This window comes from Plasmodium gonderi (genome assembly GCF_002157705.1).
Source record: "Plasmodium gonderi DNA, contig: Chr14, whole genome shotgun sequence".
Taxonomy (NCBI): domain Eukaryota; phylum Apicomplexa; class Aconoidasida; order Haemosporida; family Plasmodiidae; genus Plasmodium; species Plasmodium gonderi.
This window is the reverse complement of record NW_021628939.1, coordinates 1,821,514-1,838,116: the sequence shown is the minus strand read 5'-3', so window position 1 is coordinate 1,838,116 and position 16,603 is coordinate 1,821,514. Positions and strand designations below refer to the sequence as shown.

Sequence of the window (16,603 nt, the reverse complement as noted above, 5' to 3'; positions counted from 1 at the left end):
CAATAATTTATCTTTTTCATGTGCTCAAGTGTGTTAAAATTTCTTCTTCTGTGCATATGCGAGGTCAACAGTTGCATGCAATTTTATCATACAAGTGATAAGCAAGTGTGCACACACATATAGGTATGTATGTGCATGCATTTATGTGTATTTATGTATGCATGCATGCATGTGTATATATGTGTACGTATGTGTATGTAGGTATGCATGCATATGTATTTATGTATGCATGTATATGTATGTATGTGTATTAAGGTATGCATGTATGTGTATGTATGTATGTGTATTAAGGTATGCACGTATGTTTATGTATGTGTATTTATGTATGCATGTATATGTATGTATGTGTATTAAGGTATGCATGTATATGCATGTATGCGTATTAAGGTATGCATGTATATGTATGAATGTGTATTTAGGTATGCATGTATGTGTATGTATGTATATATATATGCATGCTGATGTATCTGCTTCTACGTATGTTTACAATTCTCTTTTTTCCTCAGAAAATCAGTGTACAATTCAAGAATGAGTATTTCCTATTGCACAATCGAGGACTTATGCTTCTATACATTCACAATTATAAGTTCTCCCTAAGCAGTGTTTTTTTTCCTTTTTTTTTTTTTTTATTAAGAACAAAAAATTTTTCCTTATTGTATACACATAGTTTTCTCTTTTAAAATTACTCACGTTGGATGTGTTAATATTGCTATTTATTTATTTCTACTTATTGTGTGTAATAATTGCGCTAACACAAGTACCAATTTAAGTTATTAAAAAATATATGTTTTTAGAAGATTGTGTAATGAACAATCTAGGATACTAACAAATTGACATTTCTAATAAATGCGTAATGCGCAGTTTATGACATTAACAAGTTAACATTTTAGCAATTAAAGAGATTAACAATTTGTGTATATCTGTAAGATTACAGAATTAACGCATAGGTTGTTCAATTTTATAACAATATTTCCATGTGTTAACAATAGATATTACAATTATGAAGTATCTAGAATTATTTATTTTTCTCATTTTAAATGCTAATATGCGCATGTATTATATATACAAAAAATAAAAATGCATATGTACTGAGCATTTTATACATATATGTATATATAATATGTGTACAAACATAAATAGGTGTATGGGATGAATAATGATTACATGCACCTAGGAATGTGAGAGAGAAATTAAAAAAAATTGCTGTGTGCATTAGATAATTCCATAGATTAATAGCCAATGTGGTGAGATAATTCTGAGCACTTTGAGCTTTTGCATTTTTCTTTTCAAATAATATTCAAATATGTGTAATTATAGGTAATTACGGGAAAATGCATGTAAACATAAATATATATATAAATATATGTATAAATATAAATATATATATAAATATATAATATATGTATATTAGTGCACATATGTACACCTTCGATGCATGTTGGAACCGACACATTTTCTGACACCTATTTATCTTTTAGAAGCTGCTCAACCCCTAAGCCTGTAGCTATAATCTACGAAAAACTCTTCATGAAAAAAAATTATCTCTTTTAACTATTAATAGCTATCGAGATAATGCATGTATGAACCATTTGTTCATAGAAAGTATTCAAGGGGTATGGGAAAAGTGCAATACCGATATATAATTAGCCGCATGTAAATTACTGCGTGTGCAAAGAGGTAAGTCAAGGGTCCTAGGAAAAAAGTGAAATATAAAAATTCATATGTAATAAAAGATATTTAAATTTCTACATATAAAATGTTCAAAACATTTTTTGTTAAAAAAATAAAATAAAAAAATTAAATAAAATAGGTTATCTACACAGCCTCCATATGCACAAGTAGTATACACATAAATATTTGACATTGTATGTATAAATTTGTGTATTTGTGTACACATACGTGCAGAGAATGGCGAGTATGTGCATATTTAAATATATAGAAACCATACATACAATTTGCAGTATTAATAGGATTAGTGAGCTAGATAGAATCATCGAAATAAATAAAATGAGCCCATTGCATTCATCATGTGCAAGAGCAAATACAATTGCTTAAAAATATGCTACCGTAGGTACACATTTTAAATAATTAAATGATGTATAAAACATACATATAATAATATTTTTAGCTCGAAACTAAAGATATAGGGGACATTAGCTTCTCGAAGTGTTCACATTCTAAGAATGCTTAAAGAAATTATAAAATATATGTATACATAATAGTGTATATAAAACATGTGCATGTAAGTACATATAAACACATATGCATGCTTGTACATATTTACATGCATATACATGCTTATATATATATTCATATATTTACATGCATATATATACTTCTATATATTTACATGCATATACATACTTTTATATACTTACATGCATATACATACTTTTATATATTTACATGCATATACATACTTTTATATACTTACATTTATATATATACTTCTATATATTTACATGCATATACATACTTTTATATACTTACATGCATATATATAATTCTATACATTTACATTTATATATATACTTCTATATATTTACATGCATATATATACTTCTATATATTTACATGCATATATATACTTCTATGTATTTACATGCATATACATACTTCTATGTATTTACATGCATATACATACTTCTATATACTTACATTTATATATATACTTCTATATATTTACATGCATATACATACTTTTATATACTTACATGCATATATATAATTCTATACATTTACATTTATATATATACTTTTATATAATTACATTTATGTATATACTTCTATATATTTACATGCATATATATACTTCTATATATTTACATGTATATACATATAATATACATACTTGTTTATATAATGAACATAAAAGTAGAGACTAATAGAATAATAAGGCATTCTACAAACACAATAATTGATTTCTATAAGATAAATAAAAAAAAAAAATTTTTTTTTTTTTTAATATTGAAAAAAATATTAATAGCTTCACATTTATGATCACATTTCTATATATATACATGAAATGTAGTCGCTTCAACATCGGTAAATGAGCATATGATCAACATCGACATCATTAAAAGTTACTATGTAGATTCATGAAAAATATTTTTTCTTCATAAGGAATTAAAATCAATGTTTTCCACCCCTCCTCATCACCCTCTATAATGGTATGCATAAGTATGTATGTCAGAATATATATAAGTAAATAAATAAAAAAAATAATAAATATATAAATGTATACATTTATATATACATATATTTATGTATACATGGATATGCATGTATGAGTGCCATATTCACATATATGTCGATATATGTATAAATAAGTATATACTTTATATATTCATACATGTACATAATTTCTATCCTTAGGAATATGTATGCATATAAGTAGGAATACGTATACTAACATAATGTCATATGAACATTTTTTGACATATGTATATAAATTTATTTTCAAACTTACATTTGCTTAAGCATTACCTATATCATTGTCCCTATAACACGAACATAAATTTTAATTAGCATTTGCATCATCACCATCTACAACATTACAACATCTGTCGCACCAGATCTATTATAAGCACTCAAATATTATATATATATATTTTTTTTTTTTGGTATTCTCATCTCATTTCATCTCTTTTTTTTTTTTTTTTTTTTTTTTTAAATGTTCTCACTTGCATATATGCATAATGGAAAGAAAAATAATACATGAATATTGTTAGGGAAGAAATATTTTACATAATAATAGAACAATAATCATTTATAAAAAAAATTGTTATATATCATTCGTTTATAATATTATGTGTATGCATTAGCGAACAGTTAAGAATAAATATTTTTTGTTTATTATTTGCATACAACTACAGATTGATAGGAGAAAGAGAATACTAATTGTAAGTTAGAAAAGGTACATAATAGTATATAACAAAAATATGGAAAAAAAAAAAAATATATATATATGAAATAGAAAATGAATGAATAAAACGATAAAATTAAAACAATAGCAATAAGAACAATAATACAATTTACAATGATAATAATTATAAAAGAAGGTGCACAATGTTGTAAATAAACGAAACCTTCAAATAAAGAGAAAAAAAAAAAAAAAAAAAAAAAGGAAGTACATAAAAATATTTATATATAAAGGATTATGCTAGTAAAGGAGACTGTAAAAAATGAAATATATTCATAAAAACGTTGATATGAATATGAATACCTTCATAACGACCATTGCATAAGGAGCAAGTGCATTCATAAGATTGATTATAATAAAACAAAAAGGGTTCTTTAAAAGCATGTAAAAATACAGAATACATATTTTGAAACAACAAAAAAGGATAGATATATTCTTAAAAGCACATATAAATATACTTAAACTGTACAAAATAGATAATTATATAAGGGGACTTTTTAATGCCCTTGCATTGAATCCCTAATAGTATGCAAATAAATACAAGTAGTTAAACACTGTATCACATGTATTCCAAGGGCATACTGTAAAAATGTAATTGATTGATACTTGAAATTTTACATAATGTTTATAAATTTAAATTTAAACATGTATATATTAAAAAAAAAAAAAAAAAAAATGTTATTGTGCACCTTCAGTGGGAATGCAATTTTACATAGCTGCACTATACAACAAATGAAATAACAACACAAAATACAATTAAATCTATTTTATTATATTTTTTAAACAAAAATAAAATAATTATTCATATATAACATTGAATTTAAGGTTTTTAATTATTATAAATGTATACTACCGCGTATATATATAATGTAGAATATATAAAAAATTTTATTTTCTCAAATAACACATAAATAGAATAAGGATATAGAGGTGCATTTGTTCTATAACGATGCGTTATGATACGGATCGGGTGCATTATATATATTAACCTTGTGCAAAATACAACGTTAAAAACATATATATTTGTTTATGTTGCGTAATTCTTAAATTCCACAGTAATAAAATAGAAACTGCATTATTTTTTTATTATCCAACCAATATATTAAGGCTAGAATAAGAAAATAATAGATATTATAGAATAGAATAATTTTAACTAGGTCGAGAATGGTGAACTAAGCAACACAAAAAAAAAGCAGAATAATATATGACAAATTATGACTGTACAAAATTAAACATAAAAAATACGAAAATTTTTGGAAATAATGAATAAAACATGACATAATAAAAAAAAAAATGAAACAAATAAAACATAATTTACACAAATCATTGATAAATTTAATGTTTTGTGTTTTTATTTCTTTTTTTTTTTTTTTATTTTCCCCTGTAGAGGGCAACATAATATAAATAAAGTGATAAAATAAAAACTGATATGGAATGTCTCATAAAGTGTCCAAAGATACACTATTTTAAAACAAGTACTAAAAAATACATTTTTTTGTAAAAATTACTAAAAAAATACATGTTTGAAAAAAGGGACTAATAATACAATAACTTGAAAATCAAATTCCTGCATTTACCACATTTTAGCGTAATATGTATATATATGCATAAGCATTTCATTTGTATTCTTTCTATTTAAAATTATATTAAATACAAAAAATAAAATTTGAATATATTAGAAGAGTGGATACTTAAAATAAACAATTTAACATTTTTTTTCATCTTTTTGCTTTGGCATATTTTTTATGTTTTTCCCTAACTTTCCTTTTTTCCCACTTTTTTTTTTTTTTTTTTTTTTTTTTTGAACCAAACTTTGAAGGTATGTTGGTATTTCTTTAAACTTTTGATGCTAAATAAATTAAAACTGTATATAAGTATACATGCATGTGCATGTGTCCAAATAAAGAACAATTTTGTTCGATCTTTTACGGAGTATACACTTAGAATACTGACATTATTTGAACAAAATTTATAAACTACAATGAAAAAAAAAAAAAAAATATATTTTATTTTAGAAAAAAAACTAAATAAAAAGATTTTTATTTTTTTTTTATTTTTGATCTATTTGACCAAAGATCAGAAGGAGTATATTTACATTCTATTGTGTATCAGGCCCGTATATGCATATATATTTGAACATGTTCAAGTATACAACGAAAGAATACTATATATTCATCATTTAACGATAATGCAGACATTATTCATATATATTTATTATGTAAAATAAAGAGAACGTTAAATCATATTGATTAAAAAAGCTCTAATTATGATTTTTTTTTTTTTTTTTTTTTTTTTTTCAATTTTTTGAACATTTTGTAGAGAACCAATTTGGCATACATTGACCTTTTAAGCCAAAATGAATTATTACATAAATGTATGAACTTCTAGAATGGAAGCACATACATGTTTATATATATATATATTCATTTGCAAAATGAAGAACAATGTTTCTCCATCAATAGAGGAAAACATTGGTTTGATGCAAATATACTACTAAAATATTTAACAACTACATAAAAAAATAAATAAATAAAATAACCAAGCGTGCATATTTTTTCCCTTTTTTTTTGTGGAAGTAAAACAATTAAATAAAGACGCGTTAGAAATGTATAAGCCTTTTAAAGATACGTAAACTATTCAATGTATATATATATACAAGGTATGTATATATATAATACATGCATGTAAAGAAAAACCATTTTCTTATATCCTTTTACATTTTTATTACACATAGAATATTTAAATATATCTAACATATATATTAATTATAAAAATAACAAATCTGTTTTAATGAAGAAGATGATTAAAAAAAATTTTTTTTTTTTTTTTTTTTTATCAGTTGGGAATATTCGATGCTTGTCTTCATTTTTTTTTTTTTTTTTTTTTTATGTTTTTCATCTAGGTAATTATTTATTTTATTAATTTAGAAGATAATTTGTCCTTAATTTGATAGAAAAAATTTAATCGAAAAAAAAAATATATTTGTTCAATTGTATGTATATATGTGTATATACAGATAGATTCAACGTAATGTGATATAGCGGATACACAAAAATTGCAATGTAAAAGAAGGCCATCATAAAATATAGTGATCCTTTTATTTGGGAATTTTTTTTTTTTTTAACATTTTTATATTTCAATTTATGTGTAAAATTATTATTCTTATTTTAAAAAAAAGAAATTTTGCACTTTTTCTATTTTTATTTTGTCGATTGAAAAAAAAGAGCGACACACATGCACACTATAAATTAATTCGGTTGTTTATATTTATTTTGCAATATATAAAGCACAAAATAACATTATTTAAATTTTATTTTTTCACTTTTTCGCTATTGTATTTACTCATGATCCTTGATATTTTTTCACTTTTATCGCATTTTTTTTTTTTTTTTGGGGGGACGTTTTTAATGCTCCCTCTCACAATGTAACACGCAGTAGAACGGAACTATTTTTTTGTCTTAGAAAAATGTGGAGATAAAAAGACTCTTGTTTTCTCACTTATTTGTATAAATGTAAATCCATAATTATATACATGTGGATATTCACGTATATATTTACATAATTAAAGGCTTACAGGAGCATACGCATTAAAATAGGTGCATAATGCATTATTATATGACTGCATTGTTGAATATAAAAAACTCACTTAAAAATAATGCATTAATCAATGCGCAATACAATGTACAAAATAATTCATGCACGACATGCACATATGTAGTAATACATACATAGTGACATATGCATAGAAATATATTAATAGTGATATGTGCATAGATATATAATCATAGTGACATATGCATAGATATATATTCTGAGTGACATATGCATAGATATATATTCTGAGTGACATATTCATAGAAATATATTCATAGTGACATATGCATAGAAATATATTCATAGTGACATATGCATAGAAATATATTCATAGTCATGCTTGCGTAGTGATACATAGATAATGATACATAGATAGTGATACATGCACAGGGATACATGCATAGAAATACATGCAGAGAGATACATGCAGAGAGATACATGCAGAGAGATACATGCAGAGAGATACATGCAGAGAGATACATGCATAATGAGATATATGCATTGTGATACAGAATTTTTCGCGAAAAATTGTTGGTATAAATAAATTTTTTCTCGAATATATTTCCTATTAAATCTATTTTTTCCCTCACAATTTTTTACAGAAATGCTTTTTTGCTCCAATAATATTTAAAATAAATGTATATTCAAATATATAAAATTTTCACATAATTATTCAAGTCAAAAAAAATTTCAAAAATGAACAATGTTCAAATAGGCACATTCTTATCGTGAAAAAAAAAAAAAAAATGCTCATAAAAGCTGAGTTTTTAAATATGTATATGTAAGTCACCTTAAACCCAAGCTAATTCAAAAACATACTATATTAAACATAACTCTGACCATTTGCTGATCTATTTGTATAAATATTTACATAAAAAGATCACAGCACAAAAGCATACAGCTTAATATGCGTACTGTAATAGCGAGACATTCGGAATACGCATGCTGATGCATGGGCACGTGGTTGCGTAGCCATACACATTTATATATACATACAAATCAAAATTATGCATACATATATACATTGTACGTATAGATAAGAATATACATTATATGTACGGGAAAAAATTATACATACAAATACATACTATACATACAAATACATACTATACGTACAAATATATACTATACGTACAAATATATACTATACGTACAAATATATACTATACGTACACAGATATGTTATACGTACAAAGATATGTTATACGTACAAAGATATGTTATACCTACAATTATATACTATAGCTACAAATATATAGTATACCTAAAAATATATATCATATGTACAAATGTATATCATACCTACAAATATATATCATACCTACAAATATATATCATACCTGCAAATATATATTATGCCTACGAATATATATCATGCCTACGAATATATATCATGCCTACGAATATATATGTATATATATACATAAGTACACATACACATACAAATACACTCACATATATGCATCCATGTATTATATATAGCACATACAAAATATATGCGTGTTTATATAAGTGTTATTTTATAAGCACATGAAGGCGTATGCATATATATATACGTGCATTTTTATGAACTCATAATACTACACAGGCACGTTGTTACATATTAAATCTACGGCATACGCATGTTGTTGCTAATGCAAGCTGTTAAATAAGTACACGGTAATATATTAATAGCGTTACATGTTCTTGCTTGTAATTTTAAGCAATAGCATGCACAGACATATAAGCATAACTATGCATACATAAAAGTGAACTAATAAAATATATATTTTTATGCATGCGAAAAAATATTCCCAATACTAAATACAGTATTTCCAAAAAAATACACGTAGCATGCAATTTTTATCACCAATTTAAATACATAAAATATGATTCATTATGTATTTTGAATTTATTAAGTAAATAAATAAGAGTGTATAACAACTACTTTTAGTTGTATGCTCCCTAAAATAAATAATGCAGATAATATTTAAATAATTTTTATAATTTTTTATTTCATATTCTATGATATTCTTTTATATAATCTATGAGAAGAATAATTTGATATTCATTTCTTCCCTTTCCTTTGTTCTCTTTTGGTGCGTGCAGTTTTGATATGTTTCGTTGTTTGGCTAATAGCTATACCCAAGTATATTTTAATAACTATCTATCCGTATTTTAGTAGCTACTCAAGTGTATTTTAATTACTACATTTGAATATTTTAATAATTATCTTTCCGTATTTTAGTGGCTACCCAGGGATAATTTAGTAGCTACCCGAGCACATTTTAATAACTATCCTTTCATATTTTAGTGGCTACACATGCGTAATTTAGTAGCTACCCGAGCACATTTTAATAACTATCCTTTCATATTTTAGTGGCTACACATGCGTAATTTAGTAGCTACCCGAGCACATTTTAATAACTATCCTTTCATATTTTAGTGGCTACACATGCGTAATTTAGTAGCTACCCGAGCACATTTTAATAACTATCCTTTCATATTTTAGTGGCTACCCATGTGTATGTTAATAACTATCTTTGCTTTTTCCATCGTAGCCTTTATATCTTTCAACACAACCTTTGGTTTTTTGACCATAACCTTTGTTTTATTCATTACAACCTTTGTTTTTTTCACCAGAACCATTTCTTTGTTTTTCTCTTTTTTTTTTTTTTTTGTCATTGTTTTGTCACTTTTGCTACTTATATTAGCATTGTGTTTTTTTTTTTTTTTTTTTTTTTTTTCCCGTTTGCCTCCTTTTTTTGCTACAAACAATGCACCACCGTGACTCATTTTTAAGAGAAATAGTGTTTACATATGATCATGTATTATAATTTAAAAAAAGTGAAAAAAATATTACATTATAAAATTAACCCTTTCTTATTTTGGGGGGATGCGGGTAGTACCATTGGTTGAGGAAAATACGGAAATGTGTTAAGATGTCATTGTTTAACATTTGTTGGTTATACATAAGAAAATGGTAAATAAGTGGTGGAACTGAAAATTAACCATATATATATGCATCAATTGATCTAATTTCACTGCATATACATATGTGCATGCACATTAATATATATGCACATTCAATCAAGTGTAATGTTGTGACATGCAATTTGTATTATTTTACCCATAGTCACAGTTGTTTTAATATGTATAATATACATTTCATGGTCCCTACGTCAATACATTAGTACGATAGTGGAACTAGGTCGCAGTACATGCACATTCTCATGTGTGTAATTTCATATATACATACGTGTAATACTTGCGTGTAACATACATGTGTATAAAAAATGCATAAAGCACTTATGTAATTTCTATGTATAAATGGAGTGTACATATACTTGGGACATTTGCTTATATGAATAACATAAAAGAATAAAAAGCATATGTACATATAACGTTATTGCATTCACGCAAAAAAGAAAGTTGGGATGTGTACATTCATTAGATACATGAAATGCCCCCCAAATAAGTATTGTGTCACCAAGAACCATTATCTTTTATATGTTAGAGGGAAGATAAATAGAATAAATGTTTTTTTAAAAAAATATTCTAGGCTGCATGATACATGTAAATACATAAATTTAACCCAGTTCAAATTTCCATGTGTGCATGTATAAATAAAATTTATACCACACTTTTATACACATGCATTTTCAAATTATTTTAAAAAAATTATTCTTCTTTCATAAAAAAAAAATTTTAATTAAGGTGCACATTGTAAGTATGATGCTTCAGGGGCATGGCGGTACCGTTGCATAAGTGTTTTTTATAAATAGGATCATAAAAAAGGTAGATAACGACCACATAAAAATGTATGCCCATATATAAATGCGAGAATTCATTAATAAGTATTAATAGGTATACGTTTCGGGGATTATGTTTGTCCTGGTTTGTTCTTAGGCATACATCATAGTCTCATGTCAATGACATATATGTTCAAAGTGATATATTTATTTGACGTATTTCATAGCCTTATGTTCGCGCGAGTGCACTAGCAGAATTACATTCTTACAAGTGCACTTGTAAGTTTCTATTCGTGAGAGTGCACTTACGGGAATACAACAAGGAAAATAAAACTTGGGAATACAGCATGGGCATACGGCGTCGACACGGAACGTGTGAATGGAATATTGAAACGTAACATAGGAACATAGCATAGGAATACATTAGCAGACATATATATATGTATGATATTGCATAAATATAGAAAAGCGAAAAATTATAACACAAAAAAATAAAAATATATATACCAGAAAAAATGAAAAATTACATAAAACAATAAAAGGCCTTTGTATATATGAAAAAAATATATACTTTAGTTCAAAAAAAGAAAATTTACATATATATATACATATATATATACGGGCATACATACACTATTAACATACATATGTAACAAGAGCATACTATGAAAGATAAATACACAAAATAAATAACGGAAAAAATAATCCTTAAGTCAAGAGATTCGAAATAGAGGTAAAAACAAAAAAATGTAAATGCGATAAAAATGCGTTGGCAAAAAAAAAAAAATGAAAAAGAAAATATCATTTTTTGCACAACTTAAAAATATGTACATATGTATACACATATATATGTATAAAAATGTTGCATATATATTTATTAAAAATGTGAACTTTTAAAACAATACATATAATATATAATTTTTATGCAAAGCTAATCATTTACAATATAACTAGAAATTTAGAGAACTGTTCAATTCTGCTATTTTACTTATACAAGTTTACTCCATTTTGCTCTACTGTACTTTATGCTGTATATATTTTCCTTTATTTCATAGTATTTTATTTTTTTAATGAAACATGCAAGGGGAAAATAATATAGGAAAATTAAATATTGTTGGTTTAATATCAGGGGGAAAGGACAGCATACAAAATTTGGTGTACTGTTCTGAACATGGTCATGATATTATTGTATTAGCTCACCTTATACCGTATGAGAATCAAAGTAAAAAAAAACTCGAATCAGTGTTTTGATATATGTATTTTACTGTTGTCATTACATGAACATATGCATATCTGCATATATATGGCTTGCACCCATAAGTGTTGAACTTAATTGTGTTTTCATTATATGGAATATGGGAATATCCCTTCTTTTATATACACTCACGTATAAAAGTGTATACCCATAAATAGTAGCACTCATGCATAGCAATGCTACTGTTCATATGACTACCTCAATCAGCACAATACCTATGTGCTTGCAGACGGGGAGTACACACTGCAGTAAAAACCTAATGCAGCACATCATATATATATACAGCTTTCATTCATTTTTTGTGGTGCTTAACTATGCATTTTTTTTTTTTGCTTCTAAGTCTGGTTGCAGTTCTCTTTTATTTTAAAATAATGCATTCATACATTATACTTTTATTTTCTTTGAAATTTTTTGAATATGCTTAGCTTTTTTTTTTTTTTTTTTTTTTTTCTTTTAACAATAGCACAGATTAACATGCACGATATTCGTTTTTAAATTAAACGTATTTTTCCTGTTATATTTATGTATTCCTCGCTTATAATGTTGCTTGTTTTTATTTTTCATTCCGTACACTTTCTCTTATTTTTCTTGTGCATTTTTGCGGCATTTTTTTTTTTTTTTTTTTTTTTTTTTTTTTTTTTAAATTTCGTGCCCTGGCATTGGGGTTGCAAAAAAAAAAAAAAAAGAAAAATAGGTTAAAACTGTTTCACCTTTTTCGTTTTCATTTTGCACTTATTATTCCTTTCATTTTTACTTTTCTTCTTACGTCATTAAAAAAAAAAAAAAAAAAAATCGACCTTTTCCTAGAACAAAATTCGTTCATATGTTCACACACACTTGTGCATTCCCACTAACACACACATATATATACATGTAATGTAATCACATTTTTTGTAACTTCTTTTTGCATTTGTCTAACATAATTCGTAGATGAGACTGATAGTTTTATGTATCAAAGTGTTGGGTTTGAACTTATTCCTGAAATTGCCAAGTGTATGGAAAAGCCTTTAATTCAGCATCAAATTAAAAGTATATATTAATACATTAAAAGGGGGGGGAAAGGAGGGGAAAAAATAAAATAAAAAAATAATTCTATATAAAACTGCAGTCATAACAATAATACTTATTCATATATATTCTTTTTGCATTCATTTTGGTTTATTTCTCGTAATAATAAAAATCCATTCTTTTCCTTTCAATGTTATGAAATAAAACTAAAATTCAAAAGAGACAATAAAATAGAGAATATTTCCTAATTTTGATATTACACAATTTCTAAAATTATGGCATTAAATGATTTCAAAATATAATAAATTATAAACACACGACTGTTAATATATGCTCTGTATCTATTCTATTAGGAAAGGCAGTAAATCTGGACTTGGATTATGTATATAATTCTAATGACGAGGTTGAAGACTTGCATGAATTGCTACTAGAAGTTAAGGTAGGAGAGGGTGTATAAGTATTTTTACATATATGTATACATAAGTGCAACGAGCATGTGTAGGAATTAGAGTAAATATGTGATCTCCGAGTATACCGGGATACAAAAGCAAATATACATGTTTTCTAGGTTCATGCATATGCTTATTTCTTCTTCTTTTTTGTAGACTAAATACCCTCAAGTAGATGCAGTATCCTGTGGAGCTATTCAATCGAATTACCAAAAAAGGCGCCTTGAGCATGTGTAATAAAATCGTACACATTTATCTAAACTTGTTGGGACTCTACATCTCTATCTTTTTCATTTTGCATCAATTTGTTTTCTCCCTCACCCCTCTCCCTTTATTTTAATCTTTCTTTTTTCTGTCCATTTATTATCCCGAAGATGTCAAAGACTAAATTTTCAAATTGTAGCTTACTTGTGGGAAAGGAATCAGGTATAATAAAATTTTACAAAGTACTAAAAAGGAGAATACTACTATAGAAGTATATGTAGGTAATATTATGTTTAAAATGATTTTGTCGCATTCCATTTTCCTTTATTATTTTTTTTTTTTTTTCATAGGTGGAAGTGTTACAAAATATGATTAGTGGTGGACTGGAGGCCATAATTGTTAAAATAGCGGCTTACGGTAATGTCTATTGAAAAAATATAAAAATAAATAAGGAAAAGAAAAGCAAAAATAGAGCAAACTAAACCAAAATAAACTAAAATAAAACAATGTAAACTAAAATAAAACAATGTAAACCAGAATAAAACAATAAAAAACAAATTAAAACAATGTAAACCAAACTAAAACAATGTAAACCAAACTAAAACAATGAAAAACAAACTAAAACAATGAAAAACAAAATAAAACAAAATTAATATACAAGTGCATTAAGCATTGGAAGTGTGTTTTATTTTTTACATAATTATTGCACTTGTATTCCTTAAAAAAATTAAAAAAAACTGGGAAATAAAAGGAGTGCGTAAAAAAAAAAAAAAAAAAAAATAATAATAAAAAATAACCATACACAGACCTTTTAAAAAAGGCCATCTCCTTCGCCTTGATTTTAGTTTATGCACGCATTCATTGTTTCACTGCGTTCCTTTAAATTACTTCATTCGTGCACTCATTGAAGTGTGCTACCCTTTTTGGTTTATACACTTATATCACTTTGTTACATTATATGCTCATATGCCAGTATCCTTATTTCATTATTTTTTTTTTTTTTTTTTTTTTTTTGTGGCCTCAACCCCCCCCCCCCACTCCTGCCTAACGAACAAAGGCTTAACTAAGGAACACATAGGAAAAACTATAAAAGAAATATACAACTATCTCGAAATGATGAGTGAGAAATATGGTTTGAGTATATGTGGTGAAGGGGGAGAATATGAAACATGTACCTTGGATTGCTCACTATACAAGCACAAAATTGTAATAGAGGAATATGATATAATTCAGCACACAAATGATATGGTATGCCCCGTTTTTTTATTTAAGCCTTTGAAGTGGAGACTTGAAAAGAAAAAAGATCCCTGACACTTATTCCCCTACGTATATTTTTGTGTATTGCACTTGTTATCCAAATCGAAATTCGTAATTGAATGGCTCTTTTGCCTTTAGCTTTAAATAGGAATGCTTTCTGCTTCTCCAACATACATTTAGCGGGAATTTACATATCGTTTGAAAATAAATATGAGAACGGTTTACACTTTTACACAACTTTTTTTTTTTTTTTTACGTTTTGCACACAAGAAGTTTGCGTTTCATTATTTTTTCCACATGTTTTGTTTTACTTTAAATATTTTGTTGAATTTAAATTGACCTTAAAACAATGTTTTTCCATTATCCTACATGGGAAAAATTTATTTGCTAGTTATTTAACAAACGGGAATAAGTACATATCCGGAGGGGAAATGGAAAGCATAGAATGAATAGAAAGTATATAGCAAAAATAGGATGATTAAGAAAAGTGAAACTTTAAAAAAATTGAATAGCTTGAAAAAACATAAAAAACAAATAACGTACACACACGGTTGCATGTAATGCACAAGCACGCGGTTAAATTTACTTATTAAAGAAATTCTCAACAAAAGTAGAAACCCAACGCAAAAAAATAAAAAGACTGCAAATATGTTAAAGAATGGTTTACACTTACAAATTCGGCATGCGCGCAAAGACACGCTACATGTGTCGTAAATGCCTACGTTACAAAACATTTGTTTACAGGTACATGTCCAAACGTGCAAACATATTTATATGTACACATATTGAAACAAAAATGTGTAATTGAATAGTAACCTGCGTTACAGTGGCACTACACAAAAATATTACATGTGGCCCCTTGATTGTATCTACGGGAACTTTAATTATACATGCATAAATGTGCACATCTATGGTGACACATTTCTATATGCATACCATAAGCTAATTCTAAGCATATCATTTGGAAGATTGCTCTCCTAATTACCCATTAAGCGCGGAAAGTGTAAACGCCAAATTAAGTTAAATTTGGCATTTTATCTTGAAAAAAAGGAGAAAAACAGTATGAAAAATTAAATAAAGATGGAAAGAAAGAATAAAAGAATGAATGAAAGAAATACAGCGGGTGCAAAACACAACGAAATCAAAAGGTGAAAGGAATTCTTTTCAACGCTGTAGGAGTCAA

General features: G+C 26.1%; 1 protein-coding gene across 1 annotated transcript; it reads left to right on the top strand.

Annotated features, from left to right (window-relative positions):
• Nucleotides 1-12,324: 12,324 nt before the first annotated feature.
• PGO_143990 (hypothetical protein, conserved) lies at nt 12,325-15,474 on the top strand (the record flags this gene model as incomplete). The annotated part of the gene is made up of 7 exons (XM_028690389.1): nt 12,325-12,469; nt 13,433-13,531; nt 13,864-13,949; nt 14,116-14,192; nt 14,334-14,385; nt 14,514-14,580; nt 15,221-15,474. The coding sequence occupies 7 exons, from the start codon at nt 12,325-12,327 to the stop codon at nt 15,472-15,474; spliced, it is 780 nt and encodes a 259-aa protein (XP_028546190.1).
• Nucleotides 15,475-16,603: the final 1,129 nt, after the last annotated feature.